This window comes from Neodiprion lecontei, chromosome 4 (assembly GCF_021901455.1).
Source record: "Neodiprion lecontei isolate iyNeoLeco1 chromosome 4, iyNeoLeco1.1, whole genome shotgun sequence".
NCBI lineage: Eukaryota > Metazoa > Arthropoda > Insecta > Hymenoptera > Diprionidae > Neodiprion > Neodiprion lecontei.
In genome coordinates this window covers 487832-504348 of record NC_060263.1, presented here as the reverse complement: position 1 = coordinate 504348, position 16517 = coordinate 487832, and the positions used below count along the sequence as shown (strand labels likewise).

General features: G+C 46.2%; 1 protein-coding gene across 7 annotated transcripts in view; it reads left to right on the top strand.

Annotated features, from left to right (window-relative positions):
• The window catches only part of LOC107220528, a 186157-nt gene that overhangs the window by 146490 nt on the left and 23150 nt on the right, over positions 1 to 16517 (top strand). For all 7 annotated transcript variants that reach the window (XM_046736336.1, XM_015659171.2, XM_046736332.1 and 4 more), the window contains 4 exons: positions 1692 to 1801; positions 3728 to 3846; positions 6031 to 6340; positions 15532 to 15864. In XM_046736336.1, coding sequence (XP_046592292.1) covers positions 1692 to 1801; positions 3728 to 3846; positions 6031 to 6340; positions 15532 to 15864 — 872 coding nt within the window. The remainder of the gene's footprint in view (positions 1 to 1691; positions 1802 to 3727; positions 3847 to 6030; positions 6341 to 15531; positions 15865 to 16517) is intronic.

The following is a 16517-nucleotide window of genomic DNA, read 5'->3' as shown; positions in this document are numbered from 1 at the left end:
ACCTTAATTCTTTTTTCTTTTTTTACTTTTTTTTCACACCTCGCGCTTAGTTGGCTCAGATTGTTCGCTGGTCCAATTTCAACGAGGCGATAAAACGCGTTGTACACAGTTGACGATAGGAATCTCGAAGAAAAATGCTGGCAGCGAAAAGTTAACAGTTTTCTCTCTTTTACTTTTGTCTGCGTTTAACTTTTTTTCTTTCATTCAAGACGCTGAAAACGGTAGGCTGTGTTATCTGCTAACGATTGGGAAAAGTTTCAAGAAGCGAGAGAATTACAAAGATTCGATAGAACGAAAGCTAGTCCATGACTATACAGCCTTGTACAGATTGTATACTATCAACTTTATCTTGCTTTGGAAAACAATACGGATTATCTCTTTGTACCGGCAGTTCGTTCTTCCAAGGACCAAACTCGCAAGTTTCATTGTTTTGTTCCCAGTTTTCCACTTAACCGTACAGAGAATACCTTTTGTCGAGGGGCAAAAGACAACAGTTTTCCAAAAGAGTCAATGCAGAATCTGATTTCGCGTAATATCTGTTTTGCCGAATTTTGGCCGCCATTTCACATTAATGAGACATTTCGCAAATCATCGATCAAGGTTCAGAAATTGATATTTCCGGTTTGATCGATACTTTGTGAATTGTCCCTGATATAACAATAATATTGAATTCCAGATCGCGTAGTTTTTTTTCGATAAATAGTGAGTATTTCAGCGGTAACGCAACAGCATCTGGCTCTTGTGCAATTTCCTTTTCCTTTCTTGCCGAAAGAAAAATAAATAAAATTTTCCTTAAAATTACTAAAAAAACACGCAGTCCTAAACCCATTTCTCCTCCTCAACGAGGTTACAGCAAGTTTCTGGTGCTCGTCCGTGGGGTTATCGGTTAACCGAGAATAGTAAAGTGCATCGGTCTTCGTTGGTCGAATTCGCGACGGCAGCAGGGAGGTCGAACGGCGGCTGGATCCGTCTCACTCCGTCTTCTCAACCAGACTAGCTAATTAATTATCCCCGTAACAGGGGAGCAGCTTTGCAGCGGAGCGGAGCGGCGGGGACGGACGCTTTGTTTTAATGCCATGGCTTCTGCCGGAGCCAAGACGCTGCATTCCTCTCTCTCTCTCTCTCCGTCTGCTCAGGTGCTTGACGTGCCCGACGTGCCCGAGATTAAGTTTCCCGCTCTCCGTTCCGTGTCACCGTCGACGAGCCACTTGGTCCAAACTTAACCTCCCACCGTGTCCTTACCAACTATCATCTGTGTCACCGTCGATCTTCCCGTCAGGCGTTGCACTGTCGTTCAATAAGCTGCGTTTCGTCGTACCTATAATACCCACCTACTCAGGAGACATCGGACAACTATTCGGAGCTTCGCTCGGTAATCGAGGGTCGAGGCAAGCCTCCGTGTTCCGTTGGAGCTTTGCGAGTCGTAGGTTCGTACGTCCGGCGGTTGGATCCGTCTCGTCCTTGGCGATCAATCTTGTATAAGCCCGGGAAGAAGGAAGCTACGTCGAAATCCCCTCTCCCGGCAAGAAACTCCTACCGAGACCGTTTGTCAAATCGAGACGTTCCCCTACTTTTTAACCGTCTTTTTACACCTCACCGTAAACTCGGAGTGGAAAAACCCGAGTCAGTTGTTGGCCTGTGCGCATCGTGCAACGTTTATCGCTTCTCTACCATATGGTTATTCATTTCAGGCAGTGGCGAGGAGTCGAGGTCCGGGACGGGAGAGCCGGGTAAACTAGGAGTGAAGAAGCAGCGGCCGAAGGCCTCCTCGCCGAACAGACAAGGACCCCAGCAGTGCCAGGTACTCTCACCTGCAGAATATTGTAGAATAAGATCATCGCAGTCCGCCGCCGTCGGATCAATCCTCACTATCGTCATCGCCCTTCGGGTATAACGGCGACCGCGCCAAACACCTACAACGTACGACGAAAGAAAGCGCGGAAACGGCGCTGATCGTGAATTACCAGCAGCGAAACAACAGTCGCGTTGAATATTCAGTTTTCGTCAGAGCTATCCGCGTTGTGCTCGGTATTCAGATTCGGCGGCGGGAGGGGAATCGATCGCGATCGATCAAAACTGCCCGTCAGAGAAGCAGCGCTCCGCAGTGATCGCTCTGAATTCGTAAGCGAGACAGTGGTTGAACCTATCCTCTCACCTACCACCCTTTACCCTCGGTTCCGCGCTTTGCCCTGCAGTCATCTCCGCCTCTCCCACACTCGTTCCCAACCCCGACTGCGAGGAAGAACCCACCGCCTCCGGCCTTGTTGCGTAATTGAATAACGATGGTCCGCGGCACGGCCGCACCGCGTTATTGACAAGCACCGTCAATGTTGTACCCGCGGTACCGTAGCCCGGCTTTGGTAGATCCATGACCCTCACCCCGCCCTTTCGATTCGATCCTTGAGATTTCGGATGTTTTTACTTTATTTATTATTTTCTTTATTTTATTTCAACCAAATTTTCTCTTCATCCGAACGAAATACACCTCGCGAAAGTGTATTTCCTGACTGCGTGAAAACTTGATGCAACTGCTAACGGATTACCCGTGTATTCAAGAAGATGAACGCGCCTTCGGAGGGGGTTTGGCAAGTGAGGGGTTGGCGGCGCGTGGTGAAGTAATGATGTTTGCTTAGTTCTCGGGTGGGTCGGGGGTGGCGCGCGGATCTTTGGAGTTCTGCAGGATGGCGGTTTGGTAAAGCGCCCGACGCGCGTTCACCCTAAATTGAAATGCCGCTGACGGAGACGACGACGCGACGCTACCGTCGCCCCGTATCCCGTTTCTGCACCGCCGAGGCGAGGTTTGGAATTAAGCTGGTCTACAAATGAGATCAGATACCTTGGAGATTTTATGCCGTGTTTGGGCGGCTGAAAATCGTCTTGCGTCAATCCGATTGGAGACGGAGTCGGAGAGGGATAGAGATCTGATGGCCGGATAGATAGACCTAGTGTATTTATGTTTGTAACAATCCTTGACAATGCAGCCACAAAGCATTTCGATAAAATTATCCCGTGACTGTAAGAAAAGAGAGTGAGAAGGATAGATGGAGATAGAGAGGGAGGAAAATTTTCAGAATCCGGGACCGGAGACGGAGACGAGATCGCGAAAGACAGGATTGTGCAATTACATAATACCCATGCCGCCCGATGCAGACATAGTTGAGCGCGTTGCGAAGTAGGTGGAGCAGAAACGACGGCGCTACGCTCTCTGCAACGGCGGACTGCATGCCGGGCGAGGTGGGCGAAAGGATTCGACACTGGTCGGGTCGGGTCGGGTTGGGTTGGGATGGGATGGGTGGAGTTGGGTGGAGTTGAGTTGGGTTTGCCACGGGAGGTCGGGAGGTCTATTGAATTAGCTAGTCAAGTCACACGATTCTACTCTCTGCTGTTCGCTAGTCTCCTGTGAACTCCCCCATTCCCACTTGGATTCGAGAGTTTCCACATTCTGCGAATTCAGATCCTCTCCACCTTCTCCCCCCATCTCTCGCTTTCTCTCTCTGATCTTCCCTGCCGATGTAGTACGAATAGAACGATTCTCTCCCGCAGCCCATCATCGCGCATCCGCCTCAAATGGCATCCCCCTGCATCATCCTTTCCCTGATATTGTAATATATATTCTCCCATCATTCCCGGGGATTAACACCGTGATCAGCTAGTAGACGTAGACGCGGACGCGGACGTCGTCCGGGCGTGCGGTCAATGCTCACGTGTTTACTGTTTTCTGTTCAAGGTCTGCGGTAAGGTGTTCAACAACGCGTCCGCCTTGACGAAACACAAGCTGACGCACAGCGACGAAAGGAAGTACGTCTGCACGATGTGCGGAAAGGCGTTCAAGCGGCAGGACCACTTGTAAGCTAATCATCAATTTATCACTCGTACACCTCATACCTCGCTCTATTTTTCCTCCCCCCATAATCGTTTTACCTTATACCTGAGTCGTTCGGAGTCTGGCTGGCCGTTTCAAGAATTCAATCCTCTCCCCGTTAGGCGTATACCTACAGGGGAAAACAAACGACGGACAAAGAGGGACAAGGACCGTTTCCGTTTCTTCTTTACATTTTCTTGCGTGTTTTTCATTTTTTTTTTTCTCTCTTTCTTCTCACTTTCGTGTAAACACGATCGGTCGTGATTTAAATAAAAATCCCTCCCCGTACCGTCGAGGGATCACTCGTGATTAATACAATTGTCGTTTCCATTTCCGCAACGAACGGTTGATGAGAACGCGCGCGGCCACGTTTGATTCGACCGGGACACGCCGGTTCTATGATTGGCAGAAATAACTCGAACCTTTCTGATATCCGACACCAGAATCAGATTGTATCACGCGCGAGGTCGCCTTTGATGGTTACGGATGCCGGAATACGCTCGGGGTCCGCCGGTCTTTAATCCGGCCGGTGTTATTCTTGTTGTAAAAACATTTTAACGAAGGATCGGTACAGCTATATGCGAGGAATGACGACGAATGACGGTGAAACGAAGTGAAACTAGAAAAACGAACGGCAGGAAGCACAAAGTCGCGACTCCGCGCGATGATTCAAGAGTTGGTAATTACTAATTGTAAGAGCTGCTGCTCTTCTCCCTCTAGTCGCGGAATATAACTCATCCTTTTCCCTTAACCATGCCCTCGTACCTACTTCGCGTTCGCCGAGCTTCGACGAGCTTCGCATTTACTTTTACCGTACCGCTTGGCTCTTGGCTGTTGGCTCTTCGCTCTGCGCTCTTCTCTCCTCTCTTTTCTCCGCTCTTTGCCTCGGAGGCAATCGGAAACATAATTCGCAGGGAAGGCAAAGTGAGGCAGGGCGGGTACCTGCGTTAAAAGTTCAGCAAATTAGCTTTTACAAATTAAACCCATTCCGACCGAGCGGGAGAAGAGACACGGTAAGCGTACGAGAGAGAAAGAGAAAGAGGAAAACTCTGCCGACTTTACGGGTCTCTCCTTTCCGAGGCCGGACTTTCAAGCAAAGGGAAACCCACGTTTCGGTATTGATTGCACATAAAATTCTTTCCATCGGACTTTTTCTTCGTCTCCTTCTTCTTTTTCCCCGGTTCGATCTCACCCGACTCGACCGTCTGCTCGATTTGTAGAAATATTTCGTCTCGTCTCGTCTCGTCCGCAAAGCCTCCCAACTCCGCGTGATTCTAAAAACCCTCCGAACTCGTCCGATCAGCGTTTTCTCAAAGCAATCAGTCAAATGCTAAATTAATTCCCCTCGCCGTCGCGTAGTTCTAGAAAATACGCCGACCCTGCGGCCAACAGAGAGAGAGAAAGAGAGAGAGAGAGAGAGAGAGAGAGAGAGAGAGGCCATCCCGCTCTGCCCGGCACTTGGCTCAAAGTCACAAGTTTCTCCCCCGCGCTTCGTAGAACGGCAGCAATACCAACAGCCACAGATCGTGGATATACCGATTCGAACCGAATTTCAATTTAACATGAAATTAGGTCGGCCCGACCCGCTTTGCTGGCATCCAGGCAGGGTGGAAACCGCCAACTTTCGCACAGGGGGAGAAACACGGTCAATTATATTCGGTTCAACAGCTCTGGATATATCGCGAAAGAAAATTTTCTTCTCGCTACAGCTCGGCTTCCACGCGTTCCCCCCATCTCTTCTCCGGGCCTAACTTTCCGAACCTCGAACATATTTCCGTTACGATATATCGCGCCGAGACTAACCCGCTAATTTATGTCAGCCTAACGACAACGACAACGACAACGGCTCGGGTTCGGGTCACTGCGGAGAGATATCTGAAAACCCGGTGGTGCCGAACACAAACAAAGCGAGGCGACAGCGCCGAACAAACACCGAAGCCGCCTCTCGCTGTAGGTAGTTTAGATGCCCGTTCAGATATACCGTCGTTTCCCCGTAAACGTGCACGGGCAGAACCCGTTTGCACTTCGTCCTGCAGCAGGATTTCCGATCGAAATGAATGATCAAGGTTGTCGGGGGGACGGGGGGGGGGTTCGAATACTTCTATCCTTTCGTTTTACTTGTTCTTTTTCAACCCTTCTTCTTTCACGTCGCCGGTGTTTTCCTCCAGGAACGGTCACATGCTCACCCATCGTAACAAAAAGCCGTACGAGTGCAAGGCCGACGGATGCGGAAAGTCTTACTGCGACGCGAGGAGCCTCAGAAGGCACACGGAGAACCATCACGCCGGAAGTAAAGTGAACGAGAGCGTCAGCCCCAGCAGCCCGACTACCGGCCCTCACACCCCCAACACACCGAGCAGCAATCCGAGCACCCCGAGCACCCCGGGGGCCCCACCGGCCACCCAAAACGGCCACAACAACACGGCGCTGAAGCAGCTTCTCTCGACCGAACCGGCGCCCCCCGCCCACCAGCACAAGGTGAGCTTTTTACTTGTGATAAATTTCCATTGCCTTGCGCAGGAGAAATTTCCCTTATCCCTTTGATTTTCGAACGATATTATCGCAACGGTGCGTAGACGCGGGTATACCTGCTCCCATTTAGCGATCCGCACTCCAGGTACTCGTGTATGTTTCTGGAATAGCGAATGGAGAACGCATTCCCGTGCCGACCAGAGTCGCTTTGCGGAGCTGGGTATGCAAAACACATACCAAGTCTAGGTATAATCCTAGATATAAAGTCATCGAGCTTTGATGTCGCGAATTGAAGCGCAGCGCGCGTCCCATCGATCATATATATATATATATATATACATATATATATATACATATATACATGTATATATATATATATTCCAAAACGAGACTGCTGCTTTGATGTTATTCATGTTGGTGTGCATATAACAGGTGTAACGTTTGTATCGCTAACACACGCGATTTCCCTGTCTCTCTCTCTCTCTCTCTTTCTCTCTCCTTCTCTTTCCTTCTCTCTCACGGCGCTCTCTGTTGCAAGCTCGACAAAAATATAAATGTAATAGGAGAGGAAGAAAAAAAAAACCTAGATATGTAGAATGAATAAAAAATAAAATGGTGAAAAAACAGTCGTGAAAACGTTTTATTTTGACTTTTTATCACACATGACATACATAGTTTTAATAACTTCAGCTTGTCCAATTTTGATTCATCACCTACACGCACGTGGAAAACGAACCTCGAGTACATAAACCTTTCACCGTGAATTATTATATCACCTCGATTCTCGTTCGCTCTATTTTTCACAAAACTTGAGGCTTTTATTTTTTTGCTTTCATAATATTCTCATATAACGTTCTTGCCCAAAATCGCGTCACATTCAGAGTCATAATCAGAATATGATTTTATATACGTGCCAGTATGATTTAAATCGATCTTGCCGCGATAAAGCAAATTTTTTGTAAATAGACATCCATCGCTATTAGTGAACGCCTGTTATAAGCGGTATCTCTTGCATCGTCGTCGTCGTCATTCTCTTGAAACGCGGTCGCTCGATAAACGACTACTGCAAGAAACAAGGGTAAAAGAAACATTGGAAGGAAAGGTATATAAGAAAAATTTGCCAACGAATCTGAAATCGCGAGAGACGACGTGAAAACGGAATAAAGTATGCGGGCGTTGAGTGATTGGCTCTCTGGAAAAGGCGCGGTCGCGAAACATCAAACGCGGCATTTATCCGCAGACATTGAACGAACACGAGGGGCCCGGAACCCCGGAGAGTTTCTCATTTCGGAAAATCCTCGAATCCTTATAAATCTCGAGTTCTTCCCCCCGTCCCCGCCTTTTACCTTCTTGGTCGTGAAAACGGCGTTAATTCCGAATGCGGTTATAATCACCTCGATCTGCAGAACGCGGAAAAACCGTAGTTGAAATCTGTGGGCGACTCGAGCCTTCGGTCATTAATTTCAAACAACGCGGTCGGTCGCTTCCTAAGATTTCGTCCGGTAATCGGGATCCAATTCGTTCTAATTTCGAACGGTTATCTTCGCAGCTGCTGCTGTTAGGTCCTCGGTGGTGTTTGTGTAGCGTGTAGCATTCTCGCCGGGTATACGTGTAGTTAAGGTCTTCGTAGAAAAACGGTCAGTTCTCCGCACTTTTTCTCCATCCCCTCGCCACTTTGCCGGCTTTTGCTCGTTAGCCAGACAGATAGAGATAGACAGACGGACATGCGGGGGGGGGGGGGGGGGGGGGGGGTAATACATCTCGAGGGATGCGTTCGCCTTCGTCCCCTGAAACTCAGATAATATTCAAAGAAGCATCGTCATCCGTCCTTTAACTAAATTATTATTATCATTATTATTATCATTATCTCAGGTTATTGATACAGGTGCGTCTAATTTTTTCTTTTCGTTTCTTCGTAACAACAGTCTGAAGATATACATATATTAGTACCGATTGATGTACCTGTACCCCGTCTGACACGCGGTGGATTCCACGGGGAAAAGGTGAAATCATACGAAAAAGGTATGAAAGAATGATGGTCTGGGGGGGGGGGGATGACGCAGAGACTTTTAATTCAAAAACTCGTAAAACTTCTTGAATTACGATCAACAACTCCCAGGATCCCGCAGATTCGCATTAAGATGAGACTACCCACTACCGCTCCGCTTTCCTTCCTTCCTTTTCTTTCGTCCTTGTTTGCTTACTCGCTCACTTACTTACTTACTCACTTACTTGCTTGCCTGCTTGCTTGCTTACTTGGGTATACATACCTTCTTGTTTCTTCCCCGAGTCGACGGGTACGTATTTGTACCGCATAATGTACAACTATGCCGCGGCTGTTGATTGTGTGAAAAAAGTTTCACCCAGTTCTTATCTATTGCACACGTGGGTATAATCAAAACCCCGCGTCACGACCCCTTTTGTAATAATTGATCACTCCGAATGGAAATTTGAAAAATTACGTGGAAACTTTTCGCATCGAGACAAAGTTGAAAAATTCTCCCACAGATCGTCCGCTTGGGGAGAGAAAGTCTTCGTCTAATTTCATGGTAAATTTCTCTCCTTCCTATAATACTGTTACGCAAAAATTAAAATGTCCCGTTTTGCTCCTCATTCTATTGATCTAGCGGTCATTGCAGATAAAAGACACGCAAGAGCTCTCATATGTTGTAAAATGAATAAGGTTGCCGAGTCCACTGACATTATCGTAACAACGGTCCAGTTCTACCAGCCTTAAACCGAAAACACGTATCGCTGTTAAACTCGTTGTTCCTCGTCTTTTAATTTCGCCCGTCTCGATCGCTTCTTCATCGCTCGACGAACCCGGCTCATGTGTTGCAATACATATACGTATAATAAAATTTTTCCATTCCCTCTCACCGCTTTTCGCACGTTTCATTCCGGATCCCCGACGACGTTACCTTCCGCAGCTGCTAACCCCCGTGTTACTATCATACCACACGTGCCCACGAGCCATTGCATCCACACATGTACGCAGGCGCGTCTACCTATACGTCGTTCAGGTACATTGACTATCGGGGATCCAGCCTTACCGCCATCCCGCTTGTACGTCCCGAGGGAATCGGTAAGCTGCTTGTATTCTCTGATAGATAACGGAAGTATTCTCGGTATCGGAAGCGTCCTCCATCCATCCCTTGCTCAGCCCTCGGCTCGTTCGACTCCCGACCCTGCATTCCGGCGAAACTACCCGAGTTTCGTATCATATATTGGACACGTAACCAACTCGCGTTTTCGCTACGATATGTCGACGAAATCGTGACGACTTCCACCTCGCTCTAGTTCTACACACCCTATGCTATATATTGATATTGACTTTTCTTATTCTGTCTCATTCTTACCCTCTTTTTTTTCTATCTTCGAATCAACAAAATAAAAGTGATAATAGTGTAGCTAGTATCGAACGGATCATGACTTATGACTGTACGGATAAATGTGGGAAAACCAATAAAAAAAAAAAAAAAAAGGTGAGCACGTCGATTCGACGGTAGAAGTCCGTTCCTGCAGAAAACGATTAATCGCCTCAATCCGTTTTGCATGTACATGTATGCATACGTATTACAATTGCCTCGATAACGATGATCGCTTGAATGATTAATCGAACAATTAATTAATATCACTCTGTCCTTGCGCGTAATCGGCTATTTATTAGTAATTCGCAATACACGTTGACAGGTAGTTGTTACGTCTAGTAATCTTCGAGCAACTGATAAGATGATTAAAATATGAAGGTAAAATAATGAAATTGACTGGCCGTCTTTTTTTTTTTTTCTTTTTGTCTTATCGGAAATCTCTTATTCAGAGAAAAATTTGGCGCGGTATTCAAACGACAAGAACCATTTGGCACGCGTGGTATCTGGGCAATGTTTCAAACCAAATTCTCGCTAAATTGAGAGTGAATTTGGCCTCGTGTTCCACAGTGGCGACCTGCGGAATTTTATGTCGCGATCTTGGCGAACTCGTGGATGTGTGCTTTATAAATTAACGGCTTTCGCACGGTTACAATTTGCATAGAACATAGGTAGGCGGGGCGTTTTAATATCGTTGAGAGGGATTTCGAAACTACGCGAGGTAGTTTATAGCGACGGTGGCCGCAGAGCTGAAAGTAATCGATGCATCGATTAATCGAGTCAAAAATTATAATCGAACGCGACTCGATTTATTATTTTTGGTCATTCTTAGTAGTTTATTCTCGAGGCCGCAATGGAACCGCATCGAACACACGTGATACGAGCAACCCTGCGAGTGGTTGTAGGTGTAGGCGTGAGGTACGTAATTAATCGTAACCCATGTCAGGACCCGTTCCCGATCAATCATTCTTGAGAATTAAAATTAATACCTGCCCTAAGCTACCTCGCACGATTCCACATCCGTGTAGTATAAATATACATTATATGCCCTGGCTATTAATTTCGATATACTACCGCAAATACGATTCGACGATATTTCTGCTGCATGGGCATTTAAGCGTAAAAAACAAATACGCAACGTAGTACGGAAGCGTTGATAAATTTTTGCCAATTATTTTGCGAGTTTTGCGAGTTTTACAGACGTTGAAAATAATTAATTTACAAATGTGTAATTTTTTCTTTTTATTTCAATGTTTTCATCGTCATCGTCGTTGTTGTCGTTGAATGTGACGCGTTTCGTCACACAGGCAAAAAGGAAAAGGGAACGAAAATGACGAAATGGACCGGTCAACGTTTCATGCCTTACTTTTCCGATTGCTTCTCTCAGCGTATACGTAATTTACGACTCATGTAACTGTATATTTTTTATTTAAGTTTTTTTATTTATTTACTTAATTTTTTTGCATTCCGGTTGTCTGCCCGTTTATAGCGCAACGCCACGGTTATTTTCGCCTGCTCGTTGTAAAAACGTCGGAGAAGCTCGACGAGGGACGGCGAGGGGGTGTGAGATAGGGGAGGAGGGTGGTCCGGTCCAGCGAACGCGAGTCGAGAGATTTCGATCTCTAATTAGCTGTATATCAAATGAACGCGTTCCGCTGAATCTAGCCTTGCTTGCAGCCTGGCAACCCGGGGTGACTTTGATTTGTGACTCGTTCCCTCGCCCCGCTCGAAATCAGTTCTATACCGATCAGCCCACTCCTCTCTCCCCCCCCCCCCCCCCCCCCCCCTTCCATCCTCGCAACGAATGAACATTCACGTTATCCCTTCCTGCATTGCGTACTCCTCAATTTCTACGCGGTTCCCTTTGTTTCTCTGCACCGGGAATTGTTGAATTTCACTACCAAACCCGCGCAATGAATTGACGATTATTTCGCGGTTCGTTTGTTGTTTATTTTTTTATGGAGGAAAATAGCGGGACACATTTTTCATATACACAGGTCTTTACATCGTTTCGAAACGATAGTTTAGGATCGCGAAATTTACCGATTTGCACAGTAAGACGGATTCTTGTAGCTTATAATACCCTCGGAATTTAATGTCTTTCCTAAATACAAAATGAAGGCAGGAATTATACGATAATATTTCATCATGCATCGCGATATTGAATGTGGAAAATATCGACGCGAGGTGAAACGAAGGCAAAATATTTAGAAAATAATACACGAACGTGCGTATATATATATATATATATACACACCTATACATACATACACACTCGCAAATACGCTGAATGATATTTCAATTAAGCCCCGAGGAGAACGGCCATCTTTTGAGCGTTCCGGATACGCCCTCGGAGCAGACATAGGAACGTGCAACACCCAGAGAGAGAGGGAGAGAGAAAGAGAGAGATACACCCCCGCGGCCTAATTTAGGCAATTTAGCCAGTTTAAAGCAGAATGGAGCATCTCTGGAGGACGGTTGTCATTTTCCACGTCTTCTACTCCCGACGACGTCGTGAAGCGTTAACGGCGCTGAAGCGAAGACGAAGATGAGGAGGGGAGGGGGGAAGAAGGATATTACAACCGGGATGGAGAAAAGGGTGCGACGGAGGGGGTGGGAAACAGAGACACAGAAATGCGAGGGCCGAGTAAGCGTAAAACGAAGCCTTGCCTGCATTCACACCTCACTACTACACTACCGCGTGCACCCCCCTTTCCTCGCAGTTTTCCCACGACAAATTGCGCTTCTTATCCTTATTATGCAGTACAAAGGGAGAGTACGCTGCGATACGCCGATCCGACGATCATTTCACTTCGTATGTACAACGTATAGCTTCAAGTCTCCTGAATTGTCGAATTTCATTTAACGAAATTCTGTATTTCTATTCTTTTTTCAACTCAATTTTATTCCGTTCTACTGCGTTCTTCTCTCTTTTATTTTCGGCCATAACGCGATGAACTTTAAAGGTGAAAGACGTTTTCATAGTTGACTAGACCTGCAATCGCCCGAACGGTAACCCGAAAAAATTTTTAATATACAACTGGGCAAGGTTTTCTGCTCCTTTTTTTGCCTCCTCTGTGCGAATGCGGGTGTCTGGTGTACCCTTGTATTTGCTTTAACCCTCTGCGACGCATCGTCTCATACATGAGGACACCTTTTTCGAATCGGTTATTCAAGATTTATATTCAATTTTTTAGATATCGCTGTCATTTTTTTTTTTTTTCGTGCCTAATTTGATTCCGAAGATATCAGTGTTGATGTTTCAAGAAGGATTATGATGATACCGCGAATACAGTGAGCGCTATAAGTAAACAAAGTGTTTAAAATGCCTGTTCTTACAGAATAAATGTATTTGCGGGAAAGGTATGGGAACTAGAAAAGTGGAACTCGGTGATCCTGGGTTTTTGGGGTCGCTAAAAACGAATCCGACGAAACGATCCGCCATTTTGAATTTTGAAAATTTCTCAAATCTGCCCTCATTTTTCAAATCAGCGACCTCGAGATCCCTTATAAACCCAGTTTCAAGGAATTTAACTGCAAGGAAAAATATATGCCGCAAAGGTTTAACAAGTATATTATAAGTATAGAACGGAGTCGAAGAAAATTTTGTTTGAACCGCGTAATCAGCTCTACGGGGACTGAAGCTTCTCTTCTTATGCCAGGGGCTTGGGTATATCGGTGTGGCGAAACTTATGGAAAGGGGAAGTTCGCGCGAAAGTCTTCAAATGAAAATTGACACCTCTGGTGAATACATGTGCACGGCGGGCGTGATCGAGGAGTAGAAGAGATTCTCTTACCGTGTTAATTTAGCGTGAGAAGGAAAATGTTGAAGAAAAAATAGAGAGGGAGGAAAAAGAGATTGAAGGGAATAGAGAATAGAAATTCTTTGAGATTGTGTGTTCTACCTTCAATCGTCTTAGGCGAAAAAATAAGACTGCAGATATTTTTACAGTCCGCAGCTATCCCGCCTGTAAAATAAAACGAACGCCGCCGCCCCGTTGTTCTGGCAGTATCTTTTTCCACGGGCGAAACCTTTTCGCTTCATTTGATTCCCGTCAACTTTTCACCCTCCCTTTCGCCCTTCCTCGTCCCCCTAGTCGCCCGATTCCCTCCGGCGTTTATTTCGACTGTGTGAAATACGAAGAGACAAAAATAAGGCGAAATAAAATATGAAGAAATGAAAACGTTGGACGACATCTCTCTTTTTGGCCTCGGTTTCTTTTGTACTTCCCTCTTTGGGATTTGCAAATAAAATTCAATCTTCAAGGTGAAACGGAGCTGACGCGTAAAGCGTAAATTTCATTTTTCAATTCGTTATATAATCATTGATGTTTATTTTCAACTTCAAACCTATCGAATCTCATTCGATTTTCTTTTCATTTAACGTTAGATTTTTCTCCTTTACCCCCTCGTTCCAAACGTCTAGCGAAGTTCGCGTAGCGACTTCGTCGATATTTTTATTCATCGAGGGAGAAAGAATCGAGCGTAGCTCGCAGGTATAAAGAGAGAGAGAGGCGGATTCGTAAAAGAAAGTACGGATGCATTCAAACAATAAACATCCTCGCCGGTGTACGCATCTAGGAATGTGTATATTACATAGACGTGCGAGGGGGGTGCGAAAGAATGAAAACGAAAAGAAGATGGAACAAAAAATTGGTACCTACCTCTTCTTTGCCACGGCGGCGGAAACAGAGTTGGAAATAAAAAGCTTGCGAGTAAAATACGGAGGGGTTGGAAAAAAGTTGGAACAGACGCGGATTCCGAAGAAGAATATAAGAACAGATGCGAGAGTATAGATGATGCTATACCGTGAAGTTCAGCCTAATGTTTTCTATGTTAATCTATTCTCAAGTGAAAAGAATTCCTAAAAAATCCATCTCGAATGAAGCAGCTAATTGCGAAAATTTTTACGGCAAATTATGATCTCTCTCTCTCTCTCTTTCTCTCTCTCTAAATATTCGGAATGAAGATTTCGTATACCGTGTTTAACGACGATGAATCCCTTTAATTCCCGAATTCCTACAACCGTGACAAATGAGAGGGTCGGCCTATGGTGCTGCAGGGATTCGGCTGACTAAACGAAGATTAATTTAATAAAACAGGAGCAACGCTCTTCGTTTCCCGGCTTCGCGTCGCCGCTGCACCACCACCACCACCACCATCACGCATCCCCTAATAATTAACGAATCTGATTTTAATTGCCGTCCCTGCGGGCGAAGTCCAACGACTTTACACGTATTTTCCCCAATTTTTCACTTCTCATACATACACCTCGAATTTATCTGCCGTTGGTAGCGTTTTTTTTCTTCCTTTTTGCTGTTTTGTTCGCCAGATTTATATTCCGCTAAATCATGATTCCCCCCAGCCGAACGCCGTTCAATTGAAGAAGAAAAACTAGGCATCCCCCGGCAATAATAATGTAACGATTAAATCGGATTTCGAGCAGCGATTGCGCTAACCGGAAATGACGTTTCGGCACGGTTGTACAAAAATTTGTTCTAGTTTCAGTTTCCATTCGCCGACACCGACCGCGGGGATGAATACGCGAAAGTTTGTTCGGCTGCGGTACTAAATCAGTTTGCCAGGTGACGACGAGCCTCGTACACCGTATCGAATTACAATTGAACCAATATTATTATAGTGACGATCTCGTTATCGGTCGATCCATCTCCCCTGAAACTCGAACCCTGATCAGCGCTCGCTCTAACGATACATCCAATTACGACGGGCGGCCGAAAGTGTCGCCACTCGTCGGACGGGCTGGCAACCGGAAAGGCGGTCCTCTTCCGATTGATCGTCTAAAACATGGGATTTCTCGTGTCGTTTCAGTCGGCCACGTCTCCCGGGGGGAACAACGACGGTCTTACGAAGCAGCAGCTCGAACTGATACAGCAAATAATGCAGCAGACCCAGCAACAGGCGTCCCAGCAATCCTCGCAGCAGCAGTTGTCGCAGACGAGCTCGACGCCACCGACGACGGCGGCCAACGTCGCAGCTGCGGCTGCCGCTGCGGCCGCCGCGGCCGCGGCTGCGGGACAGACGAAGCCTCCGAAGTCGTCGAGCAAAGCTCCGACGACTCCGAGCTCGAACGTCGCAAGCTCGGCGAGCAACGGATCGTCGGCGAGGTCGAGCCCGAAGCCGAGAACCTGGACCCACTCGCAGGTAATGTTCAACTCGTTATTGCCAATGTAATTTCCAGGGAGTGGAAGCTGGACGATGCTTCATCCCGACATCGCGGACGGCGGACGAGAGACTTTTTTTTCCCAAAGGATCAAAAGTTTATTACATCACGCTCGAATGTCGAAGCTCTCTCTCTCTATACATATTTATATATATATATATACATACACATATAATACAACGACCCGAGTACCGAGGATTGTTAATTGCCGAAGGAGACGGTTCTCCCTGTCCTTAGAGTCTTTGGGGAAAGCCAGACGGGGTCGGGGCAAGGTTAAACCCTTCGCAACGAGGACCGGGGCGAAACGAAAATGTGTATAATATATAATCCTCGTCAATCGAGCGGAGGGTTTTACCCAGAATTCGCCAACTTTCTACCTTGTACCGTACATAACTGTATACACTATAAATAATATAACACAAGCAACGATTTTGCGTTAGCTCGAGTAGATACACATTTTGGATGAAGCCATGAAGGTATGCCACCCTATCTCTACGAAAACCAATCTTACACGATTGCAATAATGATCCGACACGTTATGCAATTCATTTTCTCTGTCTGTCTCCTGGTATTACGTATATATATATATATATATGCGTGATGAAAGAAAAAAAGAAAAAAACATCCCCACCTC